Consider the following 12500-nt stretch of genomic DNA (forward strand, 5'->3'; position numbering starts at 1 on the left):
CCCTAACGTTACACTGATGTGAGATCTGCACACTGACTCTTTTATTTTCTCTCCTTCAGGACCTCAGAGGCAAATTCTGGATAAGTCGTATTACCTTGGGTTATTACGGTAATTTTCTTCATGTCATTTATTAATAATAATAATAATAATAAACTTTATTTTATATAGTGCCTTTAAAAGTAGCATCTCAAAGCACTTTACATAAAAATAATGAAATTAGAAAGATACACAACAGTGTAGGCAGTAAAAACTAAACAAGCAATAAAAGATCTGCGAGCCCCATTTATTGAATGTTTCATTATCTCTGAGATAAGACGGTCTGATTAATATTTAGTTTTTCTGCTTCAGGAGTAAAATCAATGAGCTGACGATGGAGTCTACTAAACTACAGAAGGACATCGACACCTTCAGTCAGGAGAATTCAGTGTTTCTGTCTTATGAAAAACGGTAAGTTTTCCTTAAAGGGATAGTTCACCCAAAAATGTAAACTCTGTCAGTATTTACTCTCCCTCATGTTGTTCACCCCCGTAAGACCTTCGTTCATCTTCGTAACACAAATTAAGATATTTGTGATTAAATCTGAGAGCTGGATCACTCCTCCATAGGCTTCTAAGGGATTGAACTTGCCGGCCTCGAAAAGTTATTAAAGACATCGTTAAAATAGTCCAAGTGACTACAGTGGCTCAATCTTAAGTTTATCAAGCGACGAGAATACTTTTTGTGCGCAAAAAAACAAAAATAACGACTTTATTTCAACTATTCATTTCCTTCTCTGTGGGCGTCGAGTCAGTTAGCTGAGGGTAATAGCGTAGAGCTACGTCACACGTAGGCTCACTATTGGCCGACGCTGGTCATGTGTGTGATGATGCGTGTGACGTATAACACAGAAGCGCTGCGCTGTTACACTAGTGAACTCACTCGACGCCCACAGAGAAGGAAATGAATAGTTGAAATAAAGTCGTTATTTTTGTTTTTTTGCGCACAAAAAGTATTCTCGTCGCTTGATAAACGTAAGATTGAGCCACTGTAGTCACTTGGACTATTTTAACGATGTCTTTAATAACTTTTCGAGGCCGGCAAGTTCAATCCCTTAGAAGCCTATGGAGGAGTGATCCAGCTCTCAGATTTAATCACAAATATCTTAATTCGTGTTCTGAAGATGAACGAAGGTCTTACGGGGTTGAACAACATGAGGGAGAGTAAATACTGACAGAATTTACATTTTTGGGTGAACTATCCCTTTAATAAACTCTTAATAATACAAAAAATGATACTATAATAATATTGTTCTTGGAAATAATATGATGCATCTTACATTTTAAATTGTATATATTTCAAAGAATAAATATGTATGATGAAAAAATGTGTATATTTCTGATTCTCTAATAAGAGCCCCTTAATTGTTCAGTGAAGGACTTTTTCTTGAGTTTTGATGACATCAGGATGCAGTAATTAATTTCATGTCTTCAAACGTTTTATGTGAACAGAGCAGAAGTCCTAGCTGGAGAAATTAAAGATCTTCAAGGCCAGCTGGCAGATTACAACATGGTACATTATTTTATAACCATTAGAGTTTGAAGTTGTACTGAAATGCAGCTTGTATTTGTAATTTTGAGACACATGATGATGTCATTATTTAAGTTAACTGTGTCTTTTTTCAATTACCAGCTGGTTGACAAGCTGAACACAAATACTGAGATGGATGAGGTCGTGAACGACATCATCATGGTGAGTTCACAGTATTTCAACACATTATTTCTTCTGTACTCTCCTTGTATTACTGCTCATTTTTATGTTTGTTTGTCTCATTAGCTGAAAGCACAGAATGACAGAGAAGCTCAAAGTATGGACGTGATATTCACTGAGAGAAGAGAGTAAGTGCTTTTGTCATTTGAAGAGTTTAAATCTCCTCATCAAACTGAGTTAGTTAAATCACACAGAAACTTCTTTTTAAATCAGCAATTTTACATATTGTGGAAAAACTGGTAAAAAAAACTACATGAAAAAATTTTTTAGGATATTTGGGACAAAGTATTTTACACGGGGTTTTTCCTGGCTCAAAACGAGGCGGAGGTGGTAAAATCCTGATCATGTATTTTAATAATAAGATGATTAAATTTGTATTTTTCGTAGACCGTCATATAGCCCAGTGGTTCCCAACCTTTTTTTGTCCGAGACCCCCTTTTTCCCAAGAAAATATTTTAGAGCCCCCGCTTCACATTTAATTATATTGTCGCTCTTGTAAGCTTGCAGCAAGGATGACAAAATGTTTTGTTTTTAAACAAACAGTATGTTGATTACTATAACCAGATATGTTTATGCACAAATATTGTAGTGTATAATATTGAAAATACTATAACAAAAACATCATTAGCCCATTTGTAATTTAAAAACGTAAGCCTAGGAGTAGCCTATTAGTAATTGGCCCTATTTGAAATGCAATAACAAAAATATCAGTATTCACATTGGTGTGTAGGGAAAACATTATTAATATAGGCTATAACAAAATTGCTGGTGTCTGGGACCTCGTTGAAAACCCATTTTTTGGTCAGCCAGGGGATCGTGAATAAAATTAGCTAATGTAATATGATCGTTTGGCGCTCTAGCGATTAATAAACATGTGTTTATTAACAGAATAATGCGTCTTGCGGAAGAACATTGTAGCCGGAGCTACTTCTCTCTGTTTATGTCTATGACGAGTGACGCAGGCACTGGGTTACTCCACAGCGGTGCGACCCGAACCAGTGTAAAATAGTCCCAATATAAACATGTATTATAGGTGTACCATAGTGACTCCGGATAAGACAAAAACACGGTTTGGGAAATGGATTCATCATGTACTCGCTCATTATATGAATTTAGTACATTTTGAACACAAAAAAAGTGTGTTTGCTGCTTTAATGCTCACTGTTCAACACTTTTCAAAAAATGACTTGACCCCACAAAGAGCTCGCTGACGCCCCCTTGTGGACCGAGACCCCCCTGTTGGGAACTGATGATATAGCCTACTGTGTTCCCACAGTATTTGTGTGGATGGCGCTCGGCACCTCTAGGGGGGTCGGGGGGGCTGGTGTACTGAGTCACACGAATCCACTGTTAAAATAAATAACCCACCCGAACTTATGATATTCTCTGATTTAGATATCTGCATCTGATCATCACATTACAATTATTCAAATTATCAGTGTTAAGCATGATAATATGGTAACATCACACTGAAGTAGGCTGATTTAAAATTAACATTTATTTAAAATAAAAGTTCTTTTTTGGCAAAATTACATTTCTTTAATAGCCTAAACAGAGGCTTTACTCCCTTCAAACTTAAATTGTAAATGTTTCATTACATCACTGTTGGAAAACACTCTTATCAGAATAATTTTTTTACCTTTATAAAGGGCATTTTTCCCTAAATTTATTTCAAATTCTTAAATTTGATCAACACATTCAATTAGAATAATAAGACTCTAGGCTGTTACCAATCAAATTAAATAATTTACATTGAAAAATTACAACTGTATTAAATGATATTATGAGAGGGTTTTAAATATTTTTTGAAAATACAAATTAGGAACATGTTTAAAAGAATGATACTTTGAAACCGACAGTATGTGGCGGCAGGTGACCGTCTTAATGAGCGAGTCATTGAGTCATTCAAGTCAAGTCTCAAGTCTCGTTTATTTATATAGCCCCTTCAACTACAACGTAGACCAAAGGGCTGTACATCCAAAAACAAGAAAAAACATGCATACAATATGCAATTACAGAGTCAAGAATTAAAACAGACAGAATACAAATACGTTTTCACCCGAATTTTTAAAACATCAACTGACGATGCAGTTCTAATATCAGGGGGAAGAGCATTCCACAGTCTAGGGCCAGCGACTGAAAAAGCTCGATCTCCTTTAGTTTTAAGACGAGTTCTTGGGACAAAGAGCATTAGACAATTAAAAGACCTTTGAGATCTACTAGAGTTCATAAGCACCAAATCCTTGATATATCAGGGGCCAACTCGTGAACAGCTTTATAAACATATAACAAAATCTTATACTGTATCCGATATTTCACAGGGAGCCAATGAAGCCTTTTCAAAACAGGAGTAATATGCTCCCTTTTCTTAATACCAGCAATCAGCCTCGCTGCAGCGTTTTGAACCAACTGCAATCTTGAGATAAGAGATTGACTAACTCCTACATTTAAAGCATTGCAGTAGTCCAAACGTGTGGAGATAAATGCGTGAATCACTGTTTCCAAATCAGGAACAGACAAAAAATATTTCATTTTCGCAATAGTCCTTAACTGATCAAAACAAAATTTTACCACATTTTTAACCTGATAGTCAAACATAAGAGCAGAGTCAAAAATTACACCTAGATTTCTTATTTTAGGCTGAACATATGTTTCCCATATACCTAGAAAATCGGTTAAACCACTGTCAGCCTTCTTCGTCCCAAACACCATGACTTCAGACTTTCTGGCATTTAACTGTAAGCAGCTTTGCTCTAACCAATTAGTCACCTCCCGTCCCAAATAGGTCCCAAAATTGAACCTTGAGGTACTCCACAATCCAGAGAAACTGACCCGGAGGAAAAATCCCCAACCCTAACAGAAATTGAACGCCCCCTTAAATATGAGGAAAACCAATTTGAAACCGTCCCTTTCAGCCCTACAACGTGTTCCAAATGATGAATAAGAATATCATGATCAATTAAATCAAAAGCTGCACTAAGATCCAACATTAGCGCCCCAGTATTGCCCGAATCTGCAATAAGTAATAGATCATTAGAGACTCGCAGTAAAGCTGGTTCAGTACTGTGTCCTGCCCGAAAACCAGACTGAAAGACATCTAAAACCTCGTTTCTAGGCAAAAAAGAACTTAACTGAGATAAAACTACTTGTTCTAAAATTTTAGAAATACAAGGCAGCTTTGAAATGGACCGATAATTATTAAAATCGAACGGGTCATTCATTCAAACGATTCGTTCAAACAGCTGATTTATTCAGAATGAGGCAGTTTATGGATGGGTAATTGAATCTTTGACTCAACCGATTCGTTCAAACTACTGAATCATTCAGTAATGAAACACGGCTGAGTGTTCCTGTGAGATGCGTTATGGTTCTGCTGTGATCTTTGTTTTTGAACTATATTCGCTGCTGAAACTGAACAAAAACAGATATTGCGTCGAAAATGTATGAAATCGGTGTCTTGGTTTCAATCATGATGGTATTCAGGAAAACAGCACTCTGCTGTGATGTTACTTAACTGTATAATGTGTTATAAATAACTGTGCGAGCCTCAACAGCGCAACTTTGTTACCGTCAGTAGCCATCAACTACAGGCTATCAATCGCCACTTACATGAAATAAACCACCAAAAGTCCAGGCTCCGGACATTTGGTGATAGAGCTTTCTGTGTTGGTGCTCCATCACTCTAGAATAGAGGATGACACGGGAGTGGATTTTCACTCCTGTCCCGTCCCACTCCCATAGAAAGAAATCTTGTCCCGTCCCACTCCCAGACCACAGTTTAAAAAATAATCCCATCCCATCCCGCTCCTGGTAAATTGACTCCCAATCCCATCCCGCTCCTGTTTAAACTGACTACCGCTCCTGTACCGCTCCCATATACGGCAATTTTCGCTTGATGAACGAAGCGATGCTTGCCTGATTCTTTCCCGAATTTGCCTTGCAAGTGTGCTTTTTCTGACCGCTCGTCCCTGAATCACTTGCGTACTTGACTAAGACTAAGCATGTCTTACAAGCAGCGTACATTGTGCTATCACCGTCACATTCTACTCTCATAAACTTAATTAATATTTCAGACTTTCCGACCAGTTCTGTGAACTTAATAGACATGTCATTACTTCTGACTTTGCGCTGTAAATCATTTTTTGCCACATCGACTTCTCCGCGGCTGTTAGCTCCCTCCATCACTGCTCTTTGAATTTCGGCGGTAAGCCGTGACAAAAAGCACTGATGGCTTCTGGGACGGCTGGGTCGTGTAGTTATTTTTTAATTGCGTTACATTGTAGGCGTATTAAAAGGAAACTACAAAATGATGCATTTACTTTTTTCTTTTTTTGTCGTCTTTGCTATTGGTTGATTCCCGCTCCCGTCTGCTCCCGTTAACCATTTATCCTGTACCGTCCAAATCCCGTGATTGATAGCAAAGATGACTCCCATCCTGCAGGAATCCCACGGGAATCCCGTGACCCGTGGGATTCCCGAAAAAATGTCAGCCTCTACTCTAGAACAAGCTTCCTCATGCCATCCGCTCTGCTCCCTCTCTAATAACCTTTAAAAACCAGCTTAAAACACACCTCTTCACTGAGGCTTATGGGCTTTAGCTCCCCTGGCCTATAACCTCTCTCCTCCTATCCCCTCCCTTCTCCCCCCTCTTGCTTTTGTTAAGCGTCCTTGGGTTTTGTGAAAGGCGCTATATAAATTAAAGTTATTATTATTATTATTATTATGAAATTAGAATCCTCCTTGTGTTTTCTGTTATTCCCTAGTTATTTTTCATTTGATTTTTTTTATATTGAAAATTGTTTTAATCAGGGCATTTGTCCGGTTGGACAAGTACAATTCTCTTTCACTGTTCCCTTCAAAAAACACACGAGTCCCGAGCGTTAATGTCGAGCCCTGATATTTTCATTGATTGGTTTTCCCTGAAGATAATTAGGTTGTTGAAAACGAAAGTAAGAGTGACGCATTTTACGCAAGAGTGACGTTTATTGCATTTTACCGTGATGAGAGATCCGTGTCTTTATTAAACTCAACACATTATAATGATTTATCTGTTACCCCCCCTCGATTAATTGGAATGTTATGTTTTTATTACTTGGCCCACCCGACCCGCGGATTATGATCCGCGCAGCACTATCGGTTTGAGAATGGACACAGGTCGGTGTTGTGCCGAATTTCAACTAACAGAACCGTCACGGTGGAAAAGTGTATCTGAGCATGTGACTGTCTGTCTGAGTGTTGTCGAGAGCTGCAGGCAGTCGCCTCGTGATTCTCTAGGCAGGAAAAACCCTGGTTGTACATCACTGACAAGTTTTTAAAATCTTTGAATACAGTTTTGAATTACTATGTTATAAAGTGCAATGACAGCATTCACTGCAAAAAAAGCTTAAAGGGGTCATGAACTGCATTGTTTTATTGTTTCATAATGTTTCCTGGGGTGCACTTATAATGTTAGTATGATTTTTATTTCCAGAAATTACATAATTTAGAAACAAAAGGCATTTTCTTAGCCTGATTTGAGCCCTCTGATTTGACCACTCTGCTTAAAGGGGCGTGTGCTTTGAGTCATAAGTGTAAACGCACACTGCTGTGATTGGCTGTGAGACTTCAGTGTAAACGCCCACTGCTGTGATTGGCTGTGAGACTTCAGTGTAAACGCACACTGCTGTGATTGGCTGTGAGACTTCAGTGTAAACGCACACTGCTGTGATTGGCTGTGAGACTTCAGTGTAAACGCACACTGCTGTGATTGGCTGTGAGACTTTAGTATAAACGCACACTGCTGTGATTGGCTGCGAGTCTTCAGTGTAAACGCACACTGCTGTGATTGGCTGTGAGCATTCAGTGTAAACGCCCACTGCTGTGATGGGCTGTGAGCATTCAGTGTAAACACCCACTGCTGTGATGGGCTGTGAGCATTCAGTGTAAACGCCCAATGCTGTGATTGGCTGTGAGCATTCAGTGTAAACGCACACTGCTGTGATTGGCTGTGAGCATTCAGTGTAAACGCCCACTGCTGTGATGGGCTGTGAGCATTCAGTGTAAACGCCCACTGCTGTGATTGGCTGTGAGCATTCAGTGTAAACGCACACTGCTGTGATTGGCTGTGAGCATTCAGTGTAAACGCCCACTGCTGTGATGGGCTGTGAGACTTCAGTGTAAACGCCCACTGCTGTGATTGGCTGTGAGCATTCAGTGTAAACGCACACTGCTGTGATTGGCTGTGAGCATTCAGTGTAAACGCCCACTGCTGTGATTGGCTGTGAGCATTCAGTGTAAACGCACACTGCTGTGATTGGCTGTGAGCATTCAGTGTAAACGCCCACTGCTGTGATTGGCTGTGAGCATTCAGTGTAAACGCACACTGCTGTGATTGGCTGTGAGTCTTCAGTGTAAACCCCCACTGCTGTGATTGGCTGTGAGCATTCAGTGTAAACACCCACTGCTGTGATGGGCTGTGAGCATTCAGTGTAAACGCCCACTGCTGTGATTGGCTGTGAGCATTCAGTGTAAACGCCCACTGCTGTGATGGGCTGTGAGTCTTCAGTGTAAACGCCCACTGCTGTGATGGGCTGTGAGTCTTCAGTGTAAACGCCCACTGCTGTGATTGGCTGTGAGCATTCAGTGTAAACGCCCACTGCTGTGATGGGCTGTGAGACTTCAGTGTAAACGCCCACTGCTGTGATTGGCTGTGAGACTTCAGTGTAAACGCACACTGCTGTGATTGGCTGTGAGACTTCAGTGTAAACGCCCACTGCTGTGATTGGCTGTGAGACTTCAGTGTAAACGCCCACTGCTGTGATGGGCTGTGAGTCTTCAGTGTAAACGCCCACTGCTGTGATTGGCTGTGAGCATTCAGTGTAAACGCTCACTGCTATGATTGGCTGTGAGCATTCAGTGTAAACGCACACTGCTGTGATTGGCTGTGAGCATTCAGTGTAAACACCCACTGCTGTGATGGGCTGTGAGTCTTCAGTGTAAACGCCCACTGCTGTGATGGGCTGTGAGTCTTCAGTGTAAACGCCCACTGCTGTGATTGGCTGTGAGCATTCAGTGTAAACGCCCACTGCTGTGATTGGCTGTGAGTCTTCAGTGTAAACGCACACTGCTGTGATTGGCTTTGAGTCTTCAGTGTAAACGCACACTGCTGTGATTGGCTGTGAGATTTCAGTGTAAACGCCCACTGCTGTGATTGGCTGTGAGACTTCAGTGTAAACGCACACTGCTGTGATTGGCTGTGAGATTTCAGTGTAAACGCCCACTGCTGTGATTGGCTGTGAGACTTCAGTGTAAACGCACACTGCTGTGATTGGCTGTGAGCATTCAGTGTAAACGCTCACTGCTATGATTGGCTGTGAGCATTCAGTGTAAACGCACACTGCTGTGATGGGCTGTGAGTCTTCAGTGTAAACGCCCACTGCTGTGATGGGCTGTGAGTCTTCAGTGTAAACGCCCACTGCTGTGATTGGCTGTGAGCATTCAGTGTAAACGCCCACTGCTGTGATGGGCTGTGAGTCTTCAGTGTAAACGCACACTGCTGTGATTGGCTGTGAGCATTCAGTGTAAACGCCCACTGCTGTGATTGGCTGTGAGTCTTCAGTGTAAACCCACACTGCTGTGATTGGCTGTGAGATTTCAGTGTAAACGCCCACTGCTGTGATTGGCTGTGAGACTTCAGTGTAAACGCACACTGCTGTGATTGGCTGTGAGACTTAAGTGTAAACGCACATTGCTGTGATTGGCTGTGAGACTTCAGTGTAAACGCCCACTGCTGTGATTGGCTGTGAGACTTCAGTGTAAACGCCCACTGCTTTGATTGGCTGTGAGATTTCAGTGTAAACGCACACTGCTGTGATTGGCTGTGAGTCTTCAGTGTAAACGCCCAATGCTGTGATTGGCTGTGAGCATTCAGTGTAAACGCACACTGCTGTGATTGGCTGTGAGACTTCAGTGTAAACGCCCACTGCTGTGATTGGCTGTGAGACTTCAGTGTAAACGCCCACTGCTTTGATTGGCTGTGAGATTTCAGTGTAAACGCCCACTGCTGTGATTGGCTGTGAGTCTTCAGTGTAAACGCACACTGCTGTGATTGGCTGTGAGTCTTCAGTGTAAACGCCCACTGCTGTGATGGGCTGTGAGCATTCAGTGTAAACGCCCACTGCTGTGATGGGCTGTGAGACTTCAGTGTAAATGCACACTGCTGTGATTGGCTGTGAGACTTCAGTGTAAACGCCCACTGCTTTGATTGGCTGTGAGACTTCAGTGTAAATGCACACTGCTGTGATTGGCTGTTAGACTTCAGTGTAAACGCACACTGCTGTGATTGGCTGTGAGACTTCAGTGTAAACGCACACTGCTGTGATTGGCTGTGAGACTTCAGTGTAAACGCCCACTGCTGTGATTGGCTGTGAGTCTTCAGTGTAAACGCACACTGCTGTGATTGGCTGTTAGACTTCAGTGTAAACGCACACTGCTGTGATTGGCTGTGAGTCTTCAGTGTAAACGCCCACTGCTGTGATGGGCTGTGAGATTTCAGTGTAAACGCCCACTGCTGTGATGGGCTGTGAGATTTCAGTGTAAACGCACACTGCTGTGATTGGCTGTTAGACTTCAGTGTAAACGCACACTGCTGTGATTGGCTGTGAGTCTTCAGTGTAAACGCCCACTGCTGTGATGGGCTGTGAGATTTCAGTGTAAACGCACACTGCTGTGATTGGCTGTGAGACTTCAGTGTAAACGCACACTGCTGTGATTGGCTGTGAGACTTCAGTGTAAACGCCCACTGCTGTGATTGGCTGTGAGACTTCAGTGTAAACGCCCACTGCTTTGATTGGCTGTGAGATTTCAGTGTAAACGCCCACTGCTGTGATTGGCTGTGAGTCTTCAGTGTAAACGCACACTGCTGTGATTGGCTGTGAGTCTTCAGTGTAAACGCCCACTGCTGTGATTGGCTGTGAGCATTCAGTGTAAACGCCCACTGCTGTGATGGGCTGTGAGACTTCAGTGTAAATGCACACTGCTGTGATTGGCTGTGAGACTTCAGTGTAAACGCCCACTGCTTTGATTGGCTGTGAGACTTCAGTGTAAATGCACACTGCTGTGATTGGCTGTGAGTCTTCAGTGTAAACGCACACTGCTGTGATTGGCTGTGAGTCTTCAGTGTAAACGCACACTGCTGTGATTGGCTGTTAGACTTCAGTGTAAACGCACACTGCTGTGATTGGCTGTGAGACTTCAGTGTAAACGCACACTGCTGTGATTGGCTGTGAGACTTCAGTGTAAACGCCCACTGCTGTGATTGGCTGTGAGTCTTCAGTGTAAACGCACACTGCTGTGATTGGCTGTTAGACTTCAGTGTAAACGCACACTGCTGTGATTGGCTGTGAGTCTTCAGTGTAAACGCACACTGCTGAGATTGGCTGTGAGACTTCAGTGTAAACGCACACTGCTGTGATTGGCTGTGAGACTTCAGTGTAAACGCACACTGCTGTGATTGGCTGTGAGACTTCAGTGTAAACGCCCACTGCTGTGATTGGCTGTGAGCATTCAGTGTAAACGCCCACTGCTTTGATTGGCTGTGAGATTTCAGTGTAAACGCACACTGCTGTGATTGGCTAACAGCTTTGCATGTAAAAATTACTAGCATTACATGTGGAACTCTCTCAAACTTTTAGCACGTTTTTACTTTTACTGCTCACAATGTTAACTACTAGTGAAAAGTGATAATTATATGAAGATCTTGGCATGAAAGGTTGCAGTGATGAACATGTAAACACACGTGTCATTGCAACTCGATTTCTGCACACTAAGAAATGCTTTGATCATAACTAACAGTGAAACACAATGTAAGAGATTAGTTGATTATTACGGGAGTTTTGGCACGAGTCCAGAACTCAGTCACTGATAAACACGTGCTGTTTGATTGACAGCTACAGCGATTGTAAACGGAACGTTCTTTGATCGCTTTCTATGTATAATTAAATCAGTTAAAAACAACAGATTATTTACACCCTACTAAGAGAAACAATGTGAAGTTGACTGTTTAGTCACTGATTTGTAGCTACATGAATCATCTCAATCACTGTTCACAGATCAGGCATTAGAATGAACCGGGTTTCTTACATGTTGTGTGTGGCATTACTGTTCAGTCCGTCTTATCATAAAAGCCTGCAAAGCCTGCGCCGAGTTTGCGACTGATTTACCAGAAAATCCAGTGAACCGAATACAAATAAATACTGTTCAACTGAGACATTCACATTGTTGAAAATAAACACCCACATTCCCAGCGTTAGGACCCTTCTGACGGTAATGTTGTATTTAGTCCAGTGAGTGACCCTGTGTCCTTGTCTCTTCCTCATCTCACTAATGCCAGTGGGCGGGGCCAAAGCGGATGTTCCTCATAAAGAGGCGGGCTTTCACTGCCTTATTACGTCATAAAGAGGCACAATCCAGAATGGGTTGTTTGCTGGGCCTGGTAACAATAAAAGTTGATTTTGGACTAACAAGGACGGTTCCAGTTCTGAAATTTTCAGGATATTCTTATAATATGATGGATGAACTCTTATATGCAAAAGCCTCAAGGACAATTCTATTTCTCATTTCATGACCCCTTAAAGTTTTTAATTAAGTTTTCTGAGAAATGTATCAAAATATGTGACTTGGTGCTTAAAGCAAGAAACAAAATCTGGCAAAAATAAACTTGATTTCCCCTTAAGTATGAAGTCAGTTAATTTTGATAAATTTTTATTTTATCTTCA

At 41.7% G+C, this 12500-nt stretch overlaps 1 protein-coding gene across 2 annotated transcripts in view; it reads left to right on the plus strand.

Moving 5' to 3' along the window:
- ift74 (intraflagellar transport 74) overlaps window positions 1-12500 on the plus strand; it is a 134003-nt gene that overhangs the window by 56008 nt on the left and 65495 nt on the right. For both annotated transcript variants that reach the window (XM_077235488.1, XM_077235489.1), the window contains 5 exons: window positions 60-108; window positions 349-447; window positions 1488-1548; window positions 1669-1728; window positions 1813-1874. In XM_077235488.1, the coding sequence (XP_077091603.1) occupies window positions 60-108; window positions 349-447; window positions 1488-1548; window positions 1669-1728; window positions 1813-1874 (331 nt within the window). The remainder of the gene's footprint in view (window positions 1-59; window positions 109-348; window positions 448-1487; window positions 1549-1668; window positions 1729-1812; window positions 1875-12500) is intronic.

Source organism: Siphateles boraxobius, unplaced genomic scaffold (assembly GCF_051911475.1).
Source record: "Siphateles boraxobius isolate OS27281-9 unplaced genomic scaffold, OSU_SipBor_1 195, whole genome shotgun sequence".
NCBI lineage: Eukaryota > Metazoa > Chordata > Actinopteri > Cypriniformes > Leuciscidae > Siphateles > Siphateles boraxobius.